Genomic DNA, 26,230 nt, shown 5'->3' with positions numbered 1-26,230 from the left:
TGATTTTATATTCTCATATGTAGCAACACGTGCAATCATTGGTCAACTGGATGAAGTGAACCTGAAACAGGCGGGTCAAGAGGCGGATTCTCCTTCGTCATCATAACATCGGCCAATGGGATTGAGTCGGTAATTCGATGAGGAGCTAATGGCTGAGTTCACAGAGAAAGGACGATACTATTTGGGCGGTGCGGTTGGTGGTCGTCGCAATGCAATAACATTCAATATGGAGTACATAGTACTGTGATTCTTATATTTCGGCTACTACAAATAGATAAGTATCCATTAACTGTCTAGTCATTCCATCATTTAGTGAATCTGTTTCAGAATTCTTTAGAGCGCGTAGGCTATGCATTTGATGTTCATAAATTGATGCATTGTTTCAGGAGAGGCGTTGTTCTGATAGCAATTTGGTGCGGTGACAGTTAAACTGTTGTAACATTTAGATACGTATTAATGTAGCAATATTTCAAATGATAAATGTTATCCTCGCAACGAACGCAACAGCGTGTGGTGGCGATTCTAATTTGTATACAAGCCTGGTAGTGGTTAAAGCGCTATTGAACGTTTTGTAGAATACTCGGTTACTAGGTGAAAGGTTAGGGACATTGCTCTCAAATAGTTCGTCGTCGGGTCGTGTATGATCATAGGTAAGAGACCAGGCCTACGCTCTGTAGGCAACGCTGCATTATATGATAACATTTTTGCACTTTAACTAGCCAGCCTAAAACAACAAATAAATCACGGTTCAAACACCAACTATACAGTATGTAATCCTGTAAGCCATACTATAAGGTCGTGACTACCTCACATTTAATTTTTAATTCATTACACATATTTACATTTCCACTGTTCAAATTAGTCGAGTTAGTCATTTTTACAAGAGAGACTGGTCCAAAAGCACTCTTACCTCTCTGTCCTCCACTGCCAAGTGTAGTACACCCTCTATCCTTACCCCTCTGCCATTACATTTTAACACCATGTTGTAGGCCTGTCTCGCTCACTTATCCCACCCTTCTAACCCTTTGAAACTCCTCTCCTCCACTGCTAGGATGCGCAATGCAGCGAGTGCCTCTTTGTCTCTGGGATCGCTGGGTCTGCTGCGTCTCTTCGGGGTCCCCTGGTCCTGGAGCTTAGCAGCAGGCTTCGGGGTCTTTCTGGGCACAGGTGGTTGGAAGTACCTCTACATCGTAGTCCGTACTGCCAAAAGAGACCTAAAGTGGGTGCCTTTAATTTGTTAAGAATATGAGGTGTGCTTACATCAAATTCTACTACCATTAAAAAAACATTTAGACTGCTGAAGCAGGCACACACATTTTCTTCAGGAAATGTACCTTTTACTAGTTAGTCATCATCACTATAGGTAATGGTAAAATAGTGACATTCTCTCCCTAATCTCCCTTTCTGTACTCCTTCCAGTGGCCTTTACGTGTTGTTACGAGTCAAGATAGCCTTGTGGCACCACCTACGGCGCAACAGCAATATCCCCTCCATCTTTGCCCAGACGGTGAAGCAGCACCCAAATAAACCCGCCCTCATCTACGATGCCACAGCAGAGACGTGGACCTTCACCCAGCTGGACCTGCTGTCTAACGCTGTGGCCCAATGGGCTCTGGCCCAGGGCTGGGCCCCGGGGGATGTGGTAGCCCTCTTCATGGAGAGCCGGCCCTTGCAGGTGGCCCTCTGGCTGGGCCTGGCCAAGGTGGGAGTGGAGGCAGCACTCATCAACTTCAACCTGCGGAGGGACGCTCTCCTGCATTGTGTTGGAGTGTCTGTGTCCAGAGGGATTGTGTTCGGAGCCGAGCTGGCTGGTGGTAGGTGGAATTCAGAGATGGTGAAATGTGGGGTTTGGGGTCTGTATTCACAAAGCGTCTCAGAGTACGAGTACTGACCAAGGATCGGGTCACTCCTCTTATTCATTATGATTTAAAAGGCAAAACTGGTCCTAAATCAGTCAATGCAGGTTTCTTGCAAGCATTCCAAAGATAATTTCCAATGTTCTGATGGCCTGTTGCAATATTCCATCTCAGAATTCTGTCTCTGTACATCTGAGTGGGTCAACTGTCTGGCAACAGTCTTACGTCTGCTTATTTCAGACATCTGTCATTATAAAGCGTTCCAACAATTTTTTTCTGATGGTCTGTTGCAATATTCCATCTCAGAATTCCGTCTGTGGATTCTGTCTGGGTGGGTCGACAGTCTTTCTGGCAGCAGTCTGCTTATGTCAGTATTCTGTCTGGCTTTCTGCTTGTCTGGGTCAACAGTGATGTTCTGTCTGCTCATTTGTTTTGTTGCACTTTTATTGTTCACATTCTATGCATAATGCATCAGTACACTATCATTCTTGTAATTATGATTTGTCTCTTCCCTTGACCAGGTAGTTAATCGATAACTACCTTTCAATTCTGTATTCACTCTCCCAGTTAAAGTCCACTTCTGAAATATCCTGTGGCTCACTCGTCTCTCTCCCTCTCCGTCTTCTATCCCTCAACTCTCCCTCTTCTATCCCTCAACTCCCTCTTCCCTCCCTATCCCTCTACTCCTCCCTCCCTCAACTCTCTCTCCCCTCTTCTATCCCTCTCCTACTCTTCTCCCTCTCTCTCCCTCAACTCTTCTCCCCTCTCCCCTCTTCTATCCCTCTACTCTCCCTCTTCTATCCCTCTACTCTCCCTCTTCTATCCCTCTTCTATCCCTCTACTCTCCCTCTACTCTCCCTCTTCTATCCCTCTACTCTCCCTCTACTCTCCCTCTTCTATCCCTCTTCTATCCCTCTACTCTCCCTCTACTCTCCCTCTTCTATCCCTCTACTCTCCCTCTACTCTCCCTCTTCTATCCCTCTACTCTCCCTCTTCTATCCCTCTTCTGTTCCTATTCTCTCTCTCCCTTCTTTCTTTCTCTCCCTTTCTCAATTCAATTCAATTCAAGGGCTTTATTGCCATGGGAAACGTGTTAACATTGCCAAAGCAAGTGAGGTAGATAATATACAAAAGTGAATATATAAAGTGAAAAACAACAAAAATTAACAGTAAACATTACACATACAGAAGTTTCAAAACAGTAAAGACATTACAAATGTCATATTATATATAAATATACAATGTACAAATAGTTAAAGGACATAAGATAAAATGAATAAGCATAAATATGGGTTGTATTTACAATGGTGTTTGTTCTTCACTGGTTGCCCTTTTCTCGTGGCAACAGGTCACAAATATTGCTGCTGTGATAGCACACTGTGGAATTTCACCCAAAAGATATGGGAGTTTTTCAAAATTGGATTTGTTTTCGAATTCTTTGTGGATCTGTGTAATCTGGGGGAAATATGTCTCTCTAATATGGTCATACATTGGGCAGGAGGTTAGGAAGTGCAGCTCAGTTTCCACCTCATTTTGTGGGCAGTGAGCACATAGCCTGTCTTCTCTTGAGAGCCATGTCTGCCTACGGCGGCCTTTCTCAATAGCAAGGCTATGCTCACTGAGTCTGTACATAGTCAAAGCTTTCCTTAATTTTGGGTCAGTCACAGTGGTCAGGTATTCTGCCGCTGTGTACTCTCTGTGTAGGGCCAAATAGCATTCTAGTTTGCTCTGTTTTTTTGTTAATTCTTTCCAATGTGTTAAGTAATTATCTTTTTGTTTTCTCATGATTTGGTTGGGTCTAATTGTGCTGTTGTCCTGGGGCTCTGTAGGGTGTGTTTGTTTGTGAACAGAGCCCCAGGACCAGCTTGCTTAGGGACTCTTCTCCAGGTTAATCTCTCTGTAGGTGATGGCTTTGTTATGGAAGGTTTGTGAATCGCTTCTTTTAGGTGGTTGTAGAATTTAACGTCTCTTTTCTGGATTTTGATCATTAGTGGGTATCGGCCTAATTCTGCTCTGCATGCATTATTTGGTGTTTTACGTTGTACACGGAGGATATTTTTGCAGAATTCTGCGTGCAGAGTCTCAATTTGGTGTTTGTCCCATTTTGTGAAGTCTTGGTTGGTGAGCGGACCCCAGACCTCACAACCATAAAGGGCAATGGGCTCTATGACTGATTCAAGTATTTTTAGCCAAATCCTAATTGGTATGTTGAAATTTATGTTTCTTTTGATGGCATAGAATGCCCTTCTTGCCTTGTCTCTCAGATCATTCACAGCTTTGTGGAAGTTACCTGTGGCGCTGATGTTTAGGCCAAGGTATGTATAGTTTTTTGTGTGCTCTAGGGCAACAGTGTCTAGATGGAATTTGTATTTGTGGTCCTGGTGACTGGACCTTTTTTGGAACACCATTATTTTGGTCTTACTGAGATTTACTGTCAGGGCCCAGGTCTGACAGAATCTGTGCATAAGATCTAGGTGCTGCTGTAGGCCCTCCTTGGTTTGTGACAGAAGCACCAGATCATCAGCAAACAGCAGACATTTGACTTGGATTCTAGCAGGGGAGGCCGGGTGCTGCAGACTTTTCTAGTGCCCGTGCCAATTCGTTGATATATATGTTGAAGAGGGTGGGGCTTAAGCTGCATCCCTGTCTAACCCCACGACCCTGTGTGAAGAAATGTGTGTGTTTTTTGCCAATTTTAACCGCACACTTGTTGTTTGTGTACATGGATTTTATAATGTCGTATGTTTTACCCCCAACACCACTTTCCATCAGTTTGTATAGCAGACCCTCATGCCAGATTGAGTCAAAGGCTTTTTTGAAATCAACAAAGCATGAGAAGACTTTGCCTTTGTTTTGGTTTGTTTGGTTGTCAATTAGGTGTGCAGTGTGAATACATGGTCTGTTGTACGGTAATTTGGTAAAAAGCCAATTTGACATTTGCTCAGTACATTGTTTTCATTGAGGAAATGTACGAGTCTGCTGTTAATAATAATGCAGAGGATTTTCCCAAGGTTACTGTTAACACATATTCCACGGTAGTTATTGGGGTCAAATTTGTCTCCACTTTTGTGGATTGGGGTGATCAGTCCTTGGTTCCAAATATTGGGGAAGATGCCAGAGCTAAGTATGATGTTAAAGAGTTTTAGTATAGCCAATTGGAATTTGTTGTCTGTATATTTGATCATTTCATTGAGGATACCATCGACACCACAGGCCTTTTTGGGTTGAAGGGTTTTTATTTTGTCCTGTAACTCATTCAATGTAATTGGAGAATCCAGTGGGTTCTGGTAGTCTTTAATAGTTGATTCTAAGATCTGTATTTGATCATGTATATGTTTTTGCTCTTTGTTCTTTGTTATAGAACCAAAAAGATTGGAGAAGTGGTTTACCCATACATCTCCATTTTGGATAGATAATTCTTCGTGTTGTTGTTTGTTTAGTGTTTTCCAATTTTCCCAGAAGTGGTTAGAGTCTATGGATTCTTCAATTGCATTGAGCTGATTTCTGACATGCTGTTCCTTCTTTTTCCGTAGTGTATTTCTGTATTGTTTTAGTGATTCACCATAGTGAAGGCGTAGACTCAGGTTTTCCGGGTCTCTATGTTTTTGGTTGGACAGGTTTCTCAATTTCTTTCTTAGATTTTTGCATTCTTCATCAAACCATTTGTCATTATTGTTAATTTTCTTCGGTTTTCTATTTGAGATTTTTAGATTTGATAGGGAAGCTGAGAGGTCAAATATACTGTTAAGATTTTCTACTGCCAAGTTATCACCTTCACTATTACAGTGGAACGTTTTACCCAGGAAATTGTCTAAATGGATTGAATTTGTTGTTGCCTAATTGTTTTTTGGTAGGTTTCCAAACTGCATTCCTTCCATCTATAGCATTTCTTAATGTTAATCAGTTCCTTTGGCTTTGATGCCTCATGATTGAGTATTGCTCTGTTTAATTAGACTGTGATTTTGCTGTGGTCTGATAGGGGTGTCAGTGGGCTGACTGTGAACGCTCTGAGAGATTCTGGGTTGAGGTCAGTGATAAAGTAGTCTACAGTACTACTGCCAAGAGATGAGCTATAGGTGTACCTACCATAAGAGTCCCCTCGAAGCCTACCATTGACTATGTACATACCCAGCGTGCGACGGAGTTGTGACCCGTTTTTGTTGGTTATGTTGTCATAGTTGTGCCTAGGGGGGCATATGTGGGAGGGGATGCTGTCACCTCCAGGCAGATGTTTGTCCCCCTGTGTGCTGAGGGTGTCAGGTTCTTGTCCGGTTCTGGCATTTAGGTCGCCACAGACTAGTACATGTCCCTGGGCCTGGAAATGATTGATTTCGCCCTCCAGGATGGAGAAGCTGTCTTCATTAAAATATGGGGATTCTAGTGGGGGGATATAGGTAGCACACAGGAGGACATTTTTCTCTGTTAGGATAATTTCCTTTTGAATTTCTAGCCAAATGTAGAATGTTCCTGTTTTGATTAATTTAATGGAGTGAGTTAGGTCTGCTCTATACCAAATTAGCATACCCCCTGAGTCTCTTCCCTGTTTCACACCTGGTAGTTTGGTGGATGGGACTACCAGCTCTCTGTAACCTAGAGGGAAACCAGTGGGTCTGTCTCCTCTATACCAGGTTTCTTGCAGGATGACAATGTCTGTGTTACCAATTTCTTTGGTGAAGTCCGGGTTTCTGCTCTTCAGGCCAAAGGCAGATGACCTCAGGCCTTGGATATTCCAGGATGATATAGTGAATGCTTTTTGTTCCATAGAGTGTCCATTGTTGTTGGTCGTGGTTTGGCCTCAGGCCAGTAAGTGTGAGCAGAGCCTGCTGAGCATCTGGTACATGCCATTGGCTTGGGCGAGTGTGAGAGTGGGGGTTGGGACTGTTTGCCCGCTCACTACCTGGGCGTATGTGTGGCTTCCATGTTGAGGCCCTCTTTGCGGGGGGTGGGGTGCATGGGGTGGGCAGGAGTGGCATAGGTCTGATCTGAGGGGGCCTAAATGGGGTGTGGGCATGGTTGACGGGGGGTGTTGATTGGTTGGGGTGGATGTGTCTGGGTGTGCGGTGGTCTGGATGTAATTCCTCTTGGCGTGGGTCCTCTATGTGTAGGTCCAGGGGGGGGTCCTGTAGGTCTGGGAGGGTGTCTCGCCGGTCTGGGTGGGGTGTCTATTGATCTGTTGCTCCTGTGTGAAGTGTTGGGGATACGTTTGAGAGCGATGTCCTTTAGAGTTCGGGCAAAGGTGGGCACTGCTGCCTTGTAGAGGTGGACCTGGTCATAGAGGCTGTTCAAGTCCAGGGTGGAGTGGTGGGCCAGGAAAACATTTGGTTTTGAGGCACAGTCACGGGAAATACTTGCATTTACCCACTGTATTGTGGCAGGGTGGAAGTCTTTTCGTGGTAGCAGGGTGGAGATAACCACTTGTGCGTTGGGGAAAGTAGAAGAAGCCTTTTCAATCACTCACTTCAGTGCTGTGGCCACTCTTTCTTGCTGTGCTCTCAGGTCGTTTGTGCCTGTGTGTATTATTATGTGGCTGGGTGACCCTAGTTTGGCCTCAGACAGAAGGTCTAGGGCGCGCTGGGTGTTTAGACACACTGTGTTTGGGAAAAAGTTTTTTTTCTTCTATATATTTCCCATTTGAGTCCATAAGTAGTACAATCTGTGTCTTGTGTTTGTCCTCAGTGGGTGTGGGGGGTTGTCAGAAGGGCTATCAGGCAGGCTGACAGGGGGGTGCTCAGAGGGGGTGAGAGCCGCTGGGCTTGGGGTTCTTCATTTCTCTGTTCTGCTGTGATGTCGACTCTATGGTCAGGGTCTGGTGTGGACTGTTCTGCTGTGGTGTCGAGACTTTTGTTGGGTGCTGAGGTGGGCTGTTCTGCTGGCTTCTCTGTGGGGTGGCCACCTCTCTAGTGGGTTGTTCTCTGTCGCACACCATCCCCTCAACCTCTCCTCCATCCCCTCACCCTCCCTCCATCCCCTCAACCTCTCCTCCATCCCCTCCTCCACCAGCAGTCTGACACTCTCCTCTAGTGCTCTGTTCTGCTCCTCTTTCTCCTGTTGTATTTGTCTCACCACTGTCCAAAGTGCAGATATGTCTCTGTCCACCTCCAGCTCTCCGGGTCTGGTTAAGGGGCTGTTGTTGTGCTGGACTGTTGTCTGGGTCTGTGCTGACTGAAGTGTAATCACCTGCTGTTCCAGCTCCACCTGCCTTATCTCCAGCTGGGTGAATTTGTCCTTCATTTCAATGAGGGAGTGGTAATCTGTGCTGGGAGGTTGACTCTCTGCTGGGGGTTGCTCGTCTGTGGGGTTACATAATGAAGAGGTCTGGTCTGACCCGCTCGGTGTGGGGGTATCTTTATCAAGGGAGAGCTTCTCCTGCTGGGCTAATTCTTTGATTAGGTGAAAGTCCAGCTGAAACTGTTTGTGATTAACCTGTGCCATTACTGTTCCGGACTTATAGATATTTATATTACTTGACTCAGAGTCCTCGTTATCAAGTATTCTGAGTTTCCACCCCTCGTTAATCCCCGTTCTCGTAACAAGAGGGTAGTGTGCTAATATAGCACTGTGCCATGCCAGGGGATGGTTTGTGTGGAAGATAAGGTTGCTGATGTTCCCATTTTTGTAATAGTCAGCAAAAAGTGTCTCTTGATTTTCCATAAGGAGCTTCATTTTGTAATCTTTTCTTGCCTTATTATTCTTTACATGCACAGGGTACTGTATTTTAATTACCTCTGAACAGCAGGAGGGAGCTTCTAAGGCCTCTCCATTTGGTTGGGGTAGACTGTGTGACTCTCCTGCCATTGTTGGGCTAATGGGCTTTGACACCTCTCACTTGACACGTCGGTGCTAGTTGAAGCTGTATCAAGCTTGGCAGAATTATGTTAGAATTCAGTCCTTAGAAGAAATACACAACATTACTTTATATCTCTCTATAGTGCTGTTTCTTGTATTATGGTCTCTTGTTTCTTTAGAGGTTTCACTTTGTTGTCCTTTTTCTTTTCCTTTTTCTTCTGTCCTTATTTTGTCTTCCTTTCTTCTGTTAACTAGATATTAACTAGATATTATTTCTTCTGTTAACTAGATATTATATTAGATATTATATTTCTCTCTATCTCTGCCTCACACTCCTCTATCTCTCTCTCCCTCCCTCCTCTCTTTCTTTGTCTCCTCAGCCATGTTGGAGGTGAGCTCATCCCTGAGCCCGTCGATGGTGCGGTTTTGTACAGGAGAGCTCAGTGTAGACTGTCTGGCCTCCCTGTCTGCCCAGAATCTGGACTATATCCTGGCCTCTGCCCCTACACTGCCCCCTCCTCCCTGCATCCCACCCAAGAGCTTCAATGGTGAGTGTCCTCCTTCCCCTCACATCTTATTGTTCATCCAGTCTCCTATAACAGTCTCCTATAACTCACCTGTGGCTGGACACTTATTTTGAAGCATTTCAGAAAGCAATATTGTGTATAACACCATAATAATACACACTACTATGCCAAGGTAACATATACCTCACAATCTCTGGCCAGTCTCCAACAAGATAAAATGTATCTCGCAATATGTAAAACAGTTTAGCTGGAGTCCATAACTATCTGCTAATACCCATCTCACATTGACAGCTTAGTAGGTCAGAGCTGATGGGTAAAAAATGGCCACAAGAAAAAAATGGATCTGTATGCATGGTGTGTTTTCCACATGAATATTCCACTGTCATCCTCACTTTTTCAAGTGAAATAAAACAGTTCAGTCACTTTTCCTTGTCACTCACTGTCTCGCTCAGACAAAGAGCTGTAATTACCAAGACTAAATTCAAAGCTCTTTCCTTAAAATTTCCTGGTGATTTTGTATTCTACTCAGTCCTGGTTATTTTTTGGTATGCGTGTCACAGATTCAGTCTAGGGCAGATGTGGCTTTGATTGACAGCTCCAGGTGTCAGCTGAGCTTTAAGTAAATAATGTGTTGTTAGTATGAACTTATCTCCAGGGCAAATTAACTTCTCCTCACATACCCTCAGCCAATTCCATGTATTTGATTTATTCCAGTACTAGCGTACCTGATTTAACCTGTCAACTAATCATCAAGCCCTTGATTAGATCTATCAGCCTCCTGAGTGGCGCAGCGGTCTAAGGCACAGGCGTTACTGCAGACCCTGGTTCATTCCCGGGGCAGTGATCGGGAGTTCCATAGGGCAGCGCACAATTGTTTAACTTGGGTAAAATGTTTCGGGTAGCGTTCCACAAGCTTCCCACATTAAGTTGGGTTAATTTTGGCCCATTCCTCCTGACAGAGCTGGTGTATCTGAGTCAGGTTTGTAGGCCTCCTTGCTCGCACACGCTTTTTCAGTTCTGCCCACAATTTTTCTATGGGATTGGGGTCAGGGCTTTGTGATGGCCACTCCAATACCTTTACTTTGTTGTCCTTAAGCCATTTGGCCACAACTTTGGAAGTATGCTTGGGGTCATTGTAATTTGGAAGACCCATTTGCAACCAAGCTATAACTTCCTGACTGATGTCTTGAGATGTTGCTGCAATATATCCACATAATTTTCCTACTGCATGATGCCATCTATTTTGTGAAGTGCACCAGTCCCTCCTGCAGCAAAGCACCCCCACAACATAATGCTGCTACCCCCGTGTTTCACGGTTGGGATGGTGTTCTTCGGCTTGCAAGCATCCCACTTTTTCCTCCAAACATAACGATGGTCATTATGGCCCAAAAAATTATATTTTTGTTTCATCAGACCAGAGGCTTTTTTTATGGCGGTTTTTGAGCAGTGGCTTCTTTCTTGCTGAGCAGCCTTTCAGGTTATGTTGATATAGGACTAGTTTTACTGTGGATATAGATACTTTTGTTCCTGTTTCCTCCAGCATCTTCACAAGGTCCTTTGCTGTTGTTCTGGGGTTGATTTGCACTTTTCTCACCAAATTACGTTCATCATTAGGAGACAGAACACATCTTTTTCCTGAGCGGTATGACGGCTGTGTGGTCCCATGGTGTTTATACTTGCGTACTATTGTTTGTACAGATGGATGTGGTACCTTCAGGCGTTTGGAAATTGCTCCCAAGGATGAACCAGACTTGTGGAGGTCTAAAAAAAATTCTGAGGTCTTGACTGATTTCTTTTGATTTTCCCATGATGTCAAGCAAAGAGGCATTGAGTTTGAAGGTAGGCCTTGAAATGCATCCACAGGTACACCTCCAATTGACTCAAATGATGTCAATTAGCCCATCAGAAGCTTCTAAAGCCATGACATAATGTCCTGGGATTTTCCAAGCTTTTTAAAGACAGTCAACTTTAGTGTATGTAAACTTCTGACCCACTGAAATTGTGATACAGTGAAATAATCTCTGTAAACAATTGTTGTAAAAATTACTTGTCATGCACAACGTAGATGTCCTAACCGACTCGCCAAAACTATAGTTTGTTAACAAGAAATTTGTGGAGTGGTTGAAAAATGAGTTTTAAAGACGCCAACCTAAGTGTATGTAAACTTCCGACTTCAACTGTATGTATTTATTTATTTTTTATCAGGTGTACTAGAATGGGAATAGATTTAATAAGTGGAACAGGCTGGGAGTACTTGAGAAGAGGTTTGGGAAACTTTCTCTAGGGTATTGTTTAGTCAGTCTCAGGCGTATCAGTGGGCAGCCCAGTCAGTCAACTGGCCTTCCCAGAGAGTATTATGGAGATGCCGGGTTTTTGCTAAATGGGGTCTCTGTGTTCTCATTTAGGACAGTGTGAGTGGGTGTCGGCATCTTGGTTTGCGTGGGTACCAGTTACCACTTGTCTCTCTGTGGTTGTGAGTGTCAGTCTCACTGTTGTAAATAGAATGTCATGTTATTTAACCTTTCCTTCCTCTCTCCATCCTCTCCTGCTTCACTCTTCCCTCCCTTTTATCCTTCCTCCACCCTCCCACCCCCCCCCACCCTTCTCTTCACCCTTTCCTCTCTCCATCCTCCCCTGCTTCACTCTTCCCTCCCTTTTATCCTTCCTCCACCCTCCCATTCCCTCCCTGTCCTTCTCTTCACCCTTTCCTCTCTCCATCCTCCCCCACAACCACCAACCCCAACAGATCGTCTGTTCTATATATACACCTCAGGCACCACAGGACTCCCTAAAGCTGCCATAGTGGTGCACAGTCGGTGAGTCTCTCAGTCTCAGCATCCTAATATCCAGCAGCGAGACACTTGTCTGGTGTATTTCTGCGTATGGTAATTCCCAGTGCTATAGCATAGCTTAGCACCCACTGCATTCATGTATTTGATTATTGAATCCTTTTTGTGTTCTATCTTCAGGTATTACCGTATCGCTGCTTTTGGCTACCATGCTTTCCGCATGCGCCAGGATGACATCATCTACGACTGCCTTCCCCTCTACCACTCTGCAGGTGTGTGTGTCTTCTCTTCATCCATCTCTCCATCTTTTGCTTCTGTCCCATCACCTTCCACTGTCTTTCAGGAGTCATTTGGTTTGGTCTGACAGTGTGGTCCTGATTCTCCTCCTCAACCTGTCACCCTCACTGGCTGTCCAATGTTCCTCTCCTTTACAGGTAATATCATGGGTGTAGGCCAGTGTCTCATCAATGGACTCACTGTGGTGGTGAAGAAGAAATTCTCAGCCAGTCGCTTCTGGGAAGATTGCATCAAGCACAACTGCACTGTAAGTAGAAATAAGCTTGTGTATCCTTTTCTATGAGCATAGGAAGAACATCTGACTCTTAGGTGGTCAATGTGCAGCTACAAGATTTTTGATTGAAACCCGCATTGAATTTAAATCTGATGTCTATGCTGTTCCCCATCCGTCCACTAGGTGGTGCAGTACATAGGGGAGATCTGTCGCTACCTGCTGTCCCAGCCGGTGCGGCCTTCTGAGAAGGGTCACCGGGTTCGCCTGGCGGTGGGGAATGGGCTGCGTCCTAGTGTCTGGGAGGCCTTCACCGAGCGCTTTGGTGTGGCCCAGGTAGGGGAGTTCTATGGAGCCACCGAATGCAACTGCAGCATCGCCAACATGGACGGCAAGGTAGGGGTCATGGGTAATGTTGTCAACTGGCTCAAAAAGTATGTAAATAATAGTGAGCCATATATTTTTGCTAAAGAATGCAACTTTTATAGATCCACAATGTGGTGTACCTCAAGGATCTATTCTTGGGCCATTATTATTTCTTATTTACATAAAAGGATCTTCCTGTGGTATCAAATACTTTTTTATGTCTTTTCCACTGACAAGGTGGGAGCTTGTGGGTTCAACAGCCGCATCCTGCCCAATGTGTACCCAATCCGCCTCATGAAAGTGAATGAGGAGACCACGGCGCTGGTGAGGGACAGGCACGGCCTGTGTGTGCCCTGCCGTCCTGGTAAGTAAATGGGCACCAATATTGATAAATATAGGACTTTTACAAATGTTAACCTGGGTAACTGTAAAGCATGTTGTGAAAAATGTATGTAAAAAGGGATTCATAATGACACTTGGATAGTGACCTCTCCATGTACGGCTCCTCTCTTCAGGGGAGCCAGGGCTGCTGGTGGGAAGGATCAACCAACAGGATCCGCTACGGAGGTTTGATGGCTACGCCAACCAGGATGCCACCAGGAAGAAGATCGCCAACAATGTCTTCAAGAAAAATGACTCGGCATATCTGTCAGGTAAACCCACAGGCTCTTAGTGTGATTTAACAATAATTATGGATGTAATGTTTACTTCGATTATCATACTTGGAATTAGTGCTATTATATCAGTTCTTATCTTTTCATTATCTTTACCACAATGTAATGTGTCATCAACTCACCTCTCTCTACCTCCTCCCAGGGGATGTGTTGGTGATGGATGAGCTAGGCTACATGTACTTCCGGGACCGCAGTGGAGACACGTTCCGCTGGAGAGGAGAGAACGTCTCCACCACCGAGGTGGAGGGAACACTGAGTGGTCTGCTGGGCCAGGCCGATGTGGCTGTGTATGGGGTATCTGTACCAGGTGAGATGAAGTTCACATTATGTGCACCATGTTACATGTATGATAGTGACAGGAGGTGAAACCAGGACTTAATCTCCACTTAAAGGCCCAGTGCAGTCAAAATTCTGTTTTCCCTGTGTTTTGTATCATTGTACAGCTGATGAAACCAGTGCTATTTCCTGATAGTTGCTGGTTGAAAATATGATCTACACAGGAACTTCTAATCGGCTGGTTTTGCATGGGTGGAGTTTCGGCTTGCCTGGTGACATCACCAGATGGTAATTCGACTAATAAGAGTTCCAAACCTCTCTGCCAGTAACAGCTAGTTTTCAGTTGTCTCCTCTACTCTCAAACCACTCCCAGGCCAAATTCTTGCTTGAGAAAGTTTAAAAATTTTTTTTTTTTAAAGCTATTTGTTTATTTATTTTTTACATTTTAATGGGAAAAAATCACTATTGTACTTAATTGTTACCCAGAAATGATTTGATATTGATGTAAAAACAGCTGAATTGGGCCTTTTAAATGTTGATTTGACAGCATTGTCCCTGTTAAATAAATGTTAAACTGGACCAGTCTACAGGGAGGTTGTGTGATTAGGAAGACTTTGGCCCTTAGCAGCATGGTGTTGTGAAAAGCCTGGCGTGTTGTTTGTCTCCCTGTAGATGTGGAAGGGAAGGCAGGGATGGCTGCCATCGCAGACCCAACAGGGACATTTGACTGTGATGTGTTCCTGCGAGAGGTCCAACAGGCCCTGCCCCCTTACGCCCGTCCCGTGTTCCTACGCATCTCCCCACAAGTAGACACCACAGGTGAGTGGACTGGACACAAGGCTAATTCTAATGTGAAATATCCATCAATTGTATTTTTTACAAGTCCTTGCATAAAGCGTCTAATGCTCATTCCAAGAAATAATCAAATATACTAATGACCAATTGTCTTTGTTTCCCTCCTCCTAGGTACCTTTAAAATCCAGAAGACCCGGTTGCAGAGGGAGGGATACGATCCGCGCTTATCAACCGACCAGATTTACTTTTTGAACTCCAGAGCAGGGCGTTATGAGGCTGTGAATGAGGAGCTACACAGTGCTATAGTGGAGGGTAGAATGGCTCTATGAGATTGACTATTTTAAGCTGGGTTTACACATGTTTATGAGGCTGCTTTGAGCCACAGCTTGTTGTAGCTACGTTAAATCTAAACACATAACTGTTTTCGCGAGACACGGTGGTATGGACAATCCTCACGACCAAGTGAAGAATCTTGTAGTGTGTGACCCCTGTCTGTGCCACGTGGTTTAGTATGGCACCACTAAGTTGGCAAGACAACAAAATACGACAGGAAAGATGGTCGTTTAGTGCGAGAGGCTCAGCCATGTTAGGATCATGAAAGTCATGTGCACACCGGCTTTAGGAAAGTAACTGTCAAGGTGTCAGATACTGGAGACTGTGATATGCTGGAGTGGAAATCCTGATCATGCCGTTATAATGCATTGCAAGACTTGTCATAAGCATGCATGACCCCTTATAATGTCTTATCAACTCATAATGATCCTGTCTCAACTTGATATGTTCATACGCTGTGGAAAATAACATATTATAAAGGCTCATCTGTGCTTAGAACACGTTATAAAGCAGTACACCTGCAGGCTTTAAGTAGTGTTATTGCTGAAGTCTCCATGTATTAGTGTTTCTCCCTGGATCTAGTCTAGATCAGGGGACTGAAGGGCTACTGATCAATCAATAGGGAAACCTTAGTACTGTTACAAAACCATCTTTTAACACTGTATCAATAACGTCCAAGGACAAGGTTGGATGAGGGCTTTTTCCCTCTTTTGTATTTCTTCATTTGTGTTGTTTCTTAGTATAGCCAAATGAAAACGTTCAAGCCTTCAACACTACAATGCACATAGAGCAGAGCAAGTTTTCACATGAAACCAGGATGTCTGTTACAATGACAGCATTTGTCTGTTTGTTACAATGAGAGTGTAAAGGAAATGAGAGCTGGGACTGAATATACCACAGTCGTTGAGATACCAGTCTCTTGAAGATTGTGTTCCAGGCTATTTGCTCCCAACCTTGTAATAGTAGTGTGCCACCATGTAAAGAACAAAATACTGAACAGGTTTTTAGCAATACTTGAGTGTCCATGTTGGATGAGGTGTTGCTACCTGTGTGTTAGTAGTATGATAGACCATGCCACAGCTGAACATGCCTCTTATTCCGAACACTAACTGTAGGAGTTTCGATTACATTTTTTTTTAAATGTAAAACTAAACCTGATTACGTAACATGTTTGAAGTAATGGATGATATGCACTGACTGACCACTCAGGTTCACACACATTGATATTATGTGCCTTGTGGAAGCCCTGTGTGTCCTGGAACTATTGGGGTTTTATGCTTAACCTGACTAGGGAACTCCAATACATAAGAGCATTATTTAAACAATATCTTCAAAATCTGTCAATTAGTCAACAATCATGGTTGCCCTATTATTATGTAATAAAGCAATTTCTCAGAGTAATATTGTAGATATAATTGATTGGGAACATTATTCTAGGTCTCCATTTTCATACATTTGTTTAGGTGTAACTCAAAATAAAGGTTTGTAAAAGACACCAGTGTTATTTTATTTTGTGTTTCAGAACAGAGTTATAAGGGCTCTGACATTCTAGGACAAACTTGTACCGTTTTAGAGCTGCTAACTAGTTTCAGGTCTACCTATTTCAAGACTTGCTACTTTTCAAGTCAACATGTACACTGACTGTCCAAAACAATAGGAACACCTACTCTTTCCATGACAGACTGACCAGGTGAAAACTATGATGCCTTGTTTCTATCACTTGTTAAATCTACTTCAATCAGTGTAGATGAAGGGGAGGAGACGGGTTTAAGAAAGACTTTTATGCCTTGAGACAATTGTGTATATGTGCTATTCAGAGAGTGAATGGGCAATATAAATGGAGTATGGTTTTAGGTGCCAGTGGCACCGGTTTGAGTGTTTAGAACTGCAACGCTGCTGGGTGTTTCACGCTAAACAGTTTCCTGTGTATATCAACAATGATCCATCACCCAAAGGATATCCAGCCAACATGACAGAGCTGTGGGAAGCATTGGAGTCAACATGAGCCAGCATCCCCGTGGAATGTGTTCCATGCCCTGACGAATTGAGGCTGTTCTGAGGACAAAAGGGGTGCAACTCAATATTAGGAAGTTGTTCCTAATGTTTGGTATACTCAGTGTATATCATCTGTAGACACATAATACTCACAAACATAAGACCATTACATGCTTTATTCCAGACTGTCCCAAGTGATCAGCCTTCATCATCTAGGACTAGGTAGTAAACTCAACTGGATCTGTCTGTAAGTAATTGAGCCTCCACTGCTTGTTAGTAATGAACCCCCATGGAGCCCTCTAGAGCACCACAGCAGCAGACAGCCTGACGGGCAGCAGTCTCAGTGGGTGTTCCTTACAGGCAGTGCAGAAGTAAGGAAACACCCGGGGTGAGATGAGGTCTGTAAACGTATAGAGGGGCGTCCTCTCCCGGGGGTCAAAGAAGGTCACCTTGCCCCTGTCCATGTCCAACACCACCCTGATGACCTGCGGCTCCTTCCTCATCATGGTCAAGGGCGCCCACGGTGCCGTGCACGCCTTGTGCTCGCCATTGCGGAATCGTATAGTCCAGAAGCCCTCGGCTGGCGTCAGCACGTGCTTGCCCTTCCTGTTGATGGACTCGCTGGCCACGCCTACCACCCAGTATGTGTTAGCCTTTACCTCTACCTCCCAGCTGTGGAGGCCAGAGCAGAACCCCTCAGAGCCCAGTAACTCAGCACTGATGTCAAACCTCTCGGGGTTGTTTGGGAGCTTGAAGACCTGGGAGCAGCACTGGACCACAGTCAGATCCTCAGACAGGATGAAGCAGCTAGCGGCTGTGTTGGGGTCCAGAGTCACAGGAGCTGGGGAGAGAGGGGAAGATATGAGCCTCAAATGGAAGACAGAGATGATAGAAAGAGCAGAACTGAGGTTAAATGAAATATATAGAATAACTTTATTTCCTGTGAGGAAACAGTACAGTCACTTCTACCGACTCATATTTTATTAATACTCACTATATTGAATGATGCTCTTCATCTTGTCCCAGATGTTGAACTTTACAGAACCCAGGTGCTTTGCCACATCAATCAGAGTTCCAGGAATCATCTTTGGATCCAGCGGCATATGCCAGGTTCTGGAATGACGACATTCAGTGATGAGTCATATCCTGTCTATTATACCAGCGAAAATATATATTATTTTACCATGAAATTGATGTATGATAGATTGTATCATATTTATTGCTATTTTGTGTCAAAGTAAAGTTCATTTTAACATGATGATCTGTTTTTATTAAAGGTAGATATTGCGATGAGCGAGATGCAAGACATTCACACAGTCATACACAGTATCAATGTGTGCATGGGTTCGCTTCATGCTGTTAGAGCGTGGTAGGTACCAAAACAGCTAAGAAGTATAGCCTTTTATTTTGTTTACTTTGTGCACCTGCGTCATATCACTGAGTCTAGCTTTAAATGCTCTATTCCATCAGTTACGCTTAAGCCGAAATCCGCATAGCTGTTGTTTTGGTGGTGTCTGAGGTGGAACTGTGTTAGAGCTGTCAAATACACAAGCGGCTCCTGGCATTACACCTAAAGTGGACATTGCTGTTGGCTGCACGGAGTCGCCTTGTTTACAATTTCAAATCCTGGAGTTTGAGATGTAATCTACACCTGAATTACGCTGATACAAATCCTTATTATTTAGTTTTGTGATTTTCTATTTGAGTGTCATTATTTCTATATTGCCTAAACTTTCTCATTTTAAACTTTCAACGTGATTAATCTTAATGGTTGTACAGTCGTCTCAAATAAAACTGTGAAGGACCTCGGCGTTACTCTGGACCCTGATCTCTCTTTTGAAGAACATATCAAGACCATTTCGAGGACAGCTTTTTTTCCATCTACGTAACATTGCAAAAATCAGAAACTTTCTGTCCAAAAATGATGCAGACAAATTAATCCATGCTTTTGTCACTTCTAGGTTAGACTACTGCAATGCTCTATTTTCCAGCTACCCGGATAAAGCACTAAATAAACTTCAGTTAGTGCTAAATACGGCTGCTAGAATCCTGACTAGAACCAAAAAATTTGATCATATTACTCCAGTGCTAGCCTCTCTACACTGGCTTCCTGTCAAAGCAAGGGCTGATTTCAAGGTTTTACTGCTAACCTACAAAGCATTACATGGGCTTGCTCCTACCTATCTCTCTGATTTGGTCCTGCCGTACATACCTACACGTACGCTACGGTCACAAGACGCAGGCCTCCTAATTGTCCCTAGAATTTCTAAGCAAACAGCTGGAGGCAGGGCTTTCTCCTATAGAGCTCCATTTTTATGGAACGGTCTGCCTACCCATGTCAGAGACGCAAACTCGGTCTCAACCTTTAAGTCTTTACTGAAGACTCATCTCTTCAGTGGGTCATATGATTGAGTGTAGTCTGGCCCAGGAGTGGGAAGGTGAACAGAAAGGCTCTGGAGCAACGAACCGCCCTTGCTGTCTCTGCCTGGCCGGTTCCCCTCTTTCCACTGGGATTCTCTGCCTCTAACCCTATTACAGGGGCTGAGTCACTGGCTTACTGGGGCTCTCTCATGCCGTCCCTGGAGGGGGTGCATCACCTGAGTGGGTTGATTCACTGTTGTGGTCATCCTGTCTGGGTTGGCGCCCCCCCCCCCCCCCCTTGGGTTGTGCCGTGGCGGAGGTCTTTGTGGGCTATACTCAGCCTTGTCTCAGGATGGTAAGTTGGTGGTTGAAGATATCCCTCTAGTGGTGTGGGGGCTGTGCTTTGGCAAAGTGGGTGGGGTTATATCCTTCCTGTTTGGCCCTGTACGGGGGTGTCCTCGGATGGGGCCACAGTGTCTCCTGACCCCTCCTGTCTCAGCCTCCAGTATTTATGCTGCAGTAGTTTATGTGTCGGGGGCTGGGGTCAGTTTGTTATATCTGGAGTACTTCTCCTGTCCTATTCGGTGTCCTGTGTGAATCTAAGTGTGCGTTCTCTAATTCTCTCCTTCTCTCTTTCTTTCTCTCTCTCGGAGGACCTGAGCCCTAGGACCATGCCCCAGGACTACCTGACATGATGACTCCTTGCTGTCCCCAGTCCACCTGGGCATGCTGCTGCTCCAGTTTCAACTGACCTGAGCCCTAGGACCATGCCCCAGGACTACCTGACATGATGACTCCTTGCTGTCCCCAGTCCACCTGGCCATGCTGCTGCTCCAGTTTCAACTGTTCTGCCTTACTATTATTCGACCATGCTGGTCATTTATGAACATTTGAACATCTTGGCCATGTTCTGTTATAATCTCCACCCGGCACAGCCAGAAGAGGACTGGCCACCCCACATATGCTCTCTCTAATTCTCTCTTTCTTTCTCTCTCTCGGAGGACCTGAGCCCTAGGACCGTGCCCCAGGACTACCTGACATGATGACTCCTTGCTGTCCCCAGTCCACCTGACTGTGCTGCTGCTCCAGTTTCAACTGTTCTGCCTTATTATTATTCGACCATGCTGGTCATTTATGAACATTTGAACATCTTGGCCATGTTCTGTTATAATCTCCACCCGGCACAGCCAGAAGAGGACTGGCCACCCCACATAGCCTGGTTCCTCTCTAGGTTTCTTCCTAGGTTTTGGCCTTTCTAGGGAGTTTTTCCTAGCCACCGTGCTTCTACACCTGCATTGCTTGCTGTTTGGGGTTTTAGGCTGGGTTTCTGTACAGCACTTTGAGATATCAACTGATGTACGAAGGGCTATATAAATAAATTTGATTTGATTTGAGTGGGAGGGGTGTGGCTTTGTGACTATGAGCAAGAGCTTCTGCTCACCATTTTGACAGCTCCAACACAGTTACACCTTTGACACCGCTGGTTAAAGATTGATCTGATTGATTCTAGGCATAAGTTAAGATAATAATTGAATCTGAAACACACATTAGCCTTAGATGTGTCTGCCACATTCAGTAGCTAGATGACTGTTTTCCTTAGTATATTATGGGCACATGATAGTGAGGCAGTATGGGTCTCTGTCTATTTTTGTATTTTGCCTCTGTTAGCTCATGACATCAACCCGTGGCTCAAATGAATGGATATTCCTGACTCCACTTACCTCTTGATGATATCCTTGTAGTTCTGAAAAGCAAGTAAATGTATCACTTTTAGATGGACAGCTACAATATTCCACATGCATGTTATGTTTCTATATTTGAGTCTTTATTTTGCTTTGGGAATTCCCTTTGTACTGTAAGTAGGGTTTAACTTCATACTGTGTATACCTGTAAGAATGGGATGTCCTGAGACCTCATCTCTTGCTCTACGGTTCTGATGGTGTTTGAGAGGGACGTCAGTTCGTTGGACATCTCCTCAATCTTCTCCTTTAGAAGCAGACTCTTCTGATCCTCCTCTGCCTTCAGAGCATTCAATCTGGCTGCCTCCTCATCTCTCAGGAACTGGCGAAGGGTTTCAAACTCATCCTTTATCTGCCTTTCAGTATGCTCAACCTGGTTCTGGAATTAGACATGTTTAGACATGAAAGACCTGAAACCCTCAATGAACCCAGGTTACATTACTGATGATGGGTTCCATGAGCATTAGAAGATGTATTGATCCAGAAAGGACACCAACAAAATCTTTCTAAAGTGCTAGAAATACAATATCCCACCTTGATGTGCTCTGCCGTTTGATCACAGACGACCATAGCCTTCTTGAACAGCTGCAGCTTCTCCTTCAATGGGGTCAACGCGGTCTTGAGTTCCTCCTGGAATGTAATGGCAAGATATTTACACTTTAACACATACTACAGGATCAGACTGGCCATAAGCCAGGCTTTCATCTGTCAGGTACCGCTGCATCGCAGCCCCATCACAGCATTCAGCTGCATGTGTAAAGGTTCTCAATGCCTCCTTGACTGGAAGATCCAGATCAATTGATAGCTGGACCTAGCTAATGCAACATTAACAGAGTCTGGATCATGTGACTAAGTGACAGCGAGGGTGGAGACGATGATGAAACAAAAGACTACACACAGATTCAGAAAGTCAACGTGCCAAAGCAATGTAGAACGTTTGGACATTGAGTTTTCTGCATTGAGGTACACTGAAGCTCATGATCCATGCTCTGTTGATGTTGTCTTTGAGAATTCAATTCTAACATTAAAATGTTTCTTGTTCCTAGAACAGGGTCAAGGACAGCTGGTGGGCCAGGGGAGGAGGGGAACGTAGGGGGGTACACTTGAGAGACCTGGGATCTGGTTTCATTCCTCCCAGGGGCCCAAGCATCGACCAACCCAACATATGAATGTATTAATAGAATGATCAACTTTTCCAAACCCCCCTGTTAACCATCCCACTGTGTCAAAGATGGTTTCTATAACACACACGGTTTTGCAAAACAAAACTGTCAAACTAAAAACTAAAAAAGTAATATATTCCTTTTCATGATGAAAGAAGTGCTGCTGGTTTAGCAACTTGTGAAAGTTTTAAGCGTTATTTGACAATGCGGGCGGAAAAGGATGGCAGCTGGAGGTTAGATGAGACTGAACATACAGATGAAAGTTAGTTTCCCTCTGACAAGCAAAGTTAAGAGCGAGGGTATGGATGATGAGTGACACATTCAGTGACAGTGACACTGACGGCACAGTGAAGACAACCAAGGTTGTGTTCGCCTACCTTACAGTCGTGTGCACCTTCCCCAATGGGGTAGAGCCTGTGCCCCTTGTGTACCGCCGACGTCTGGCACGCAACACAGATGGGCTGCAGATCGTCCAGACAGAAGAGTGAGAGTGTCTCTCCGTGTTCCTTACACCCCATAGGGTTATTCCTGCTGCTCATCTCCTTCCTGAAGGACTCACAGGTCTTCTCCAGAATGGTGTTTACCACAATCTCATTCATGGAGGAACGTCTCCAGCATAGGGGGCAGAAGTGGCAGTCGTCCTCACTGTCCTGGGTACTCCAGCTGTCTTGGAGGCATGTTTTACAGAACCTGTGTCTGCAGGAGAGCACAACGGGCTGGTTGAAGATAATTCCACAGAGGGGGCAAGAGAGATTGTCTTCGCGGTGCCTGGACGTCATTCTGCCTGTCAGGTTTTTAAAACAGGGCTGGAGCAGCAGCAGGGTCAGATAAGGTTACTATGCTCCTCCCACCGCTGTTGCCAGGGTTCTCTGGGATCTACCTCAGTTAAACTTTAATGCTTAAAGGAAATGAATATGTCCATAGGGCTTCCATCTGCTTGAGTAGTGGATATGCAAATAAACACCTCCCACTGCATGATAAATCACAGCTATCCACCAGATATATTTTAAGGAAGACCAGAGAGTGAGTGATAGTCCCATTTCATTGACGCAGTGTTCTGAGATCAGTGTTGTTGGAAAGGTGGGTATTGGCACGTCAGAGTGATGATGCAAGGGGGTCTGCCTTATACAGCCAATAACATTTTGATGAGGGTGATGCAATACTCATTTGATCATTTAAAGTCACAAGACTGGTGGGGCCAGCGTATTCCAGAAGAATGATACGCTCCATCTGGGAACAAACACAATAACCAAGAAAAGATGGGAAGACGGTGGGTATTAATAGAAGGAGAGAATGTATTAGGTGGGAGGGAGGAGGGTAAGAAAATACCCCTCCACTGACCCCTGCAAAGTTTTCCACAGTCCAACTTAGCCTTGACTAAGTGCTGGGTCTAACATTTGACAAATTCCTGTCCTAAAAACAGCCCAGGGTCCAAGAATGGTCCAGCCCAGGGTACTAAATTGTTGTACAAATGGGCCATAATTTACTTTTTTTGTTGTTGTCCTAAATAAGTCAATTTTAGTCACTGTAAATGTCTAACCTGCATTTGTTGGTAACACTTTACACAAAGCCTACAGGTACAATGCATTATGATGTGGTTGTAAGACCTATAATGTCTTAAAAGGATGGTTTGTTTTTAAAAAGTTTAGCTCATTTTCAACCTAGGGTGTTGTTGTTTCTGGATGTTACTAAATAACCAGCAAGCTCATTTAAAACGGTTTGGTGGAAACAACAACATCCTGGGGAAGTTGAAAATAAGCCCAACTTTTAAAAAGCAAACTATCCCTTTAATGTATTCATTTTGTTGTCCTGTTCAGCTTTCTGGTGCCTGATGCTCTCATTCAAACCAGAATCATGGGTTTTATAACAGGAACATCAGAACAGCAACACTTTTGGGCACACTTAGGGACTATTTATCAAAGTTTAGTGGCATTTAGCTGAATGTGGATTCTGGTTGCCGAAACTATTATTATAGTAACCTAATAGTTTGGGTAGTGGGAGTTAGCCCACAAGGATCAACTCCTACACTGGGAATAGATTTAAACACTAAATGGATTTGCTGTCGCAGCTTACCTTGCAGTACACCACTGCCTCAGCTATTGGGTACACTTTGTGATCCTTATGGTCAACTGACCAATGATAATCACAGATAGGCTGCAGGTCTGTGACACAGAAGATCTTCAGGTTGTCCCTGTGTTCCTCACACGTTCTCTGAGGACCTCCAGGGTAGTCGATAATGCACAGGGGACAGATTTCAGAACCCTGCTGCTCCCAGAACTCATCCAGACAGAGATTGCAGAAGCTACAGCCACAGGTATGACAGCTGAGAACCACGGGAACAGAGAAGACCTTTCTACATACAGCACAGGAGAGATCATCATCCTCCAGGAGAGTGGAAGATTTGGCCTCCATTTTCCCACAGAGCTAGAGCTGGACTCCGGTATGCATCTATAATAGGCCGCAGTGGCTCAGATATGGTTACGCTGGCCTGTGAGCCTTCGCCCCTCTGACATTTATTTAACTCCAATCTTTGTAAATCAAGTGTGAACTTTATAGTGACATTGAATAGCAGCCCAATGAATATCTACAGTGCCTTGCAAAAGTATGCATCCCCCTTGGCGTTTTTCCTATATTGTTGCATTACAAACTGTCATTTAAATTGTTATTATTTGGATTTCATGTAATGGACATACACAAAATAGTCCAAATTGGTGAAGAGAAATGAAAAAAAAGGGGTAGGCAAAAGCCAGGTCGGGGACAGGCAAGAGTTCATAACCAAAACGGTACAGGGAGGCCGGCAGGCTCGAGGTCAGGGGCAGGCAGAATGGTCAGGCAGGCAGGCTCGAGGTCAGGGGCAGGCAGAATGGTCAGGCAGGCAGGCTCGAGGTCAGGGGCAGGCAGAATGGTCAGGCAGGCAGGCTCGAGGTCAGGGGCATGCAGAATGGTCAGGCAGGCAGGCTCGAGGTCAGGGGCAGGCAGAATGGTCAGGCAGGCAGGCTCGAGGTCAGGGGCAGGCAGAATGGTCAGGCAGGCAGGCTCAGAGTCAGGACAGACAAGGGTCAGAACCAGGAGGATGAGGAAAAACAGAGACTGGGAATAAACAGGCGCTAGAAGAAAACCGTTGGTTGACTTGGCAAACAAGACAAACTGGCACAGACAGACAGAAAACACAGGTATAAATACACAGGGGATAATGGGGAAGATGGGCGACCCCTGGAGGGGGGTGGAGACAAGCACAAGGACCGGTGAAACAGATCAGGATGTGATAGTAGTGATATAGTGTTTGTTTTATTATCTTTGACACAGAAGTGGAGGCTTCTTCTTGAGGAACACTAAAAGAGCTAATTTTCCATAACAAAAGGATAGATCGAAAGTCTATACTTGGCATCTAGGCTTTTCACTTACAGGTTCCACATATTGGGATATGGGTGAGGGGAATATGCAGGGTCTATACAAATGAAATACTGTAGTATTTACTATAGTGGTAGTCTTTTTTTGTGGACTGTAGTGTTTTAGCTGACATTTATGTAGTATTTACGACAGTATACTACAAAATGATATACTAAGTCCTACACATGATCAAGGGATAGATACTACAGTGTGTAGTATAGTATTTTTTAAAGTGGGAAGGACCTTTTTCAGAGGCATGCTGCTCCCAGAACTCCTCCAGACAGGGTTTGCAGAAACTACAGCCACTGATATTGCAGCTGTACAGTGCATTCGGAAAGTATTCAAAACCCTTGACTTTTTGTTACGTTACAGCCTTATTCTAAAATGGATTAAATAGTTTTCAGAAATGTTTGCAAATATATTACAAATAAAAAACTGAAATACCATATTTACATAAATATACAGACCCTTTGCTATGAGACTTGAAATTGAGCTCAGGTGCATCCTGTTTCCATTGATCATCATTGAGATGTTTTTGCAACTTGGAGTCCACCTGTGGTAAATTCAATTGATTGGACATTATTTGGTAAGGTACACACATGTCTATAAGGTCCCACCGTTGAAAGTGCATGTCAGAGCAAAAACCAAGCCATGAGGTCGAAGGAATTGTCC

At 44.5% G+C, this 26,230-nt stretch overlaps 2 protein-coding genes across 4 annotated transcripts; one reads left to right on the top strand and one right to left on the bottom strand.

Annotated features, from left to right (window-relative positions):
- The first annotated feature begins 154 nt into the window (after positions 1–154).
- LOC115104357 (long-chain fatty acid transport protein 1-like) lies at positions 155–16,405 on the top strand. Of its 2 annotated transcripts, XM_029625797.2 has the most exons (13): positions 156–650; positions 1,052–1,219; positions 1,420–1,814; positions 9,023–9,190; positions 11,916–11,985; positions 12,139–12,230; positions 12,393–12,502; positions 12,653–12,862; positions 13,070–13,196; positions 13,348–13,485; positions 13,649–13,813; positions 14,455–14,601; positions 14,749–16,405. In XM_029625797.2, exons 2-13 carry the CDS (start codon positions 1,053–1,055, stop codon positions 14,904–14,906), a joined length of 1,947 nt encoding a protein of 648 aa, XP_029481657.1. In that variant the 5' UTR covers positions 156–650; position 1,052; the 3' UTR covers positions 14,907–16,405. The 2 variants fall into 2 exon arrangements, with proteins under 2 accessions (XP_064866434.1, XP_029481657.1); XM_065010362.1 differs by lacking the exons at positions 14,455–14,601; positions 14,749–16,405 and adding an exon at positions 13,950–14,064 and having other exon boundaries at positions 155–650.
- LOC115103651 (zinc-binding protein A33-like) lies at positions 14,835–24,673 on the bottom strand. Of its 2 annotated transcripts, none has more exons than XM_029624492.2 (6): positions 24,242–24,673; positions 21,540–21,635; positions 21,154–21,384; positions 20,988–21,010; positions 17,900–18,018; positions 14,835–17,746 (listed from the first exon to the last, which is right to left on the bottom strand). In XM_029624492.2, the coding sequence occupies exons 1-6, from the start codon at positions 24,578–24,580 to the stop codon at positions 17,205–17,207; spliced, it is 1,350 nt and encodes a 449-aa protein (XP_029480352.1). In that variant the 5' UTR covers positions 24,581–24,673; the 3' UTR covers positions 14,835–17,204. The 2 variants fall into 2 exon arrangements, with proteins under 2 accessions (XP_029480352.1, XP_029480351.1); XM_029624491.2 differs by lacking the exon at positions 24,242–24,673 and adding an exon at positions 22,546–23,537.
- Positions 24,674–26,230: the final 1,557 nt, after the last annotated feature.

Source organism: Oncorhynchus nerka, linkage group LG26, assembly GCF_034236695.1.
Source record: "Oncorhynchus nerka isolate Pitt River linkage group LG26, Oner_Uvic_2.0, whole genome shotgun sequence".
NCBI lineage: Eukaryota > Metazoa > Chordata > Actinopteri > Salmoniformes > Salmonidae > Oncorhynchus > Oncorhynchus nerka.
This window is presented reverse-complemented; position numbering and strand designations above follow the sequence as displayed.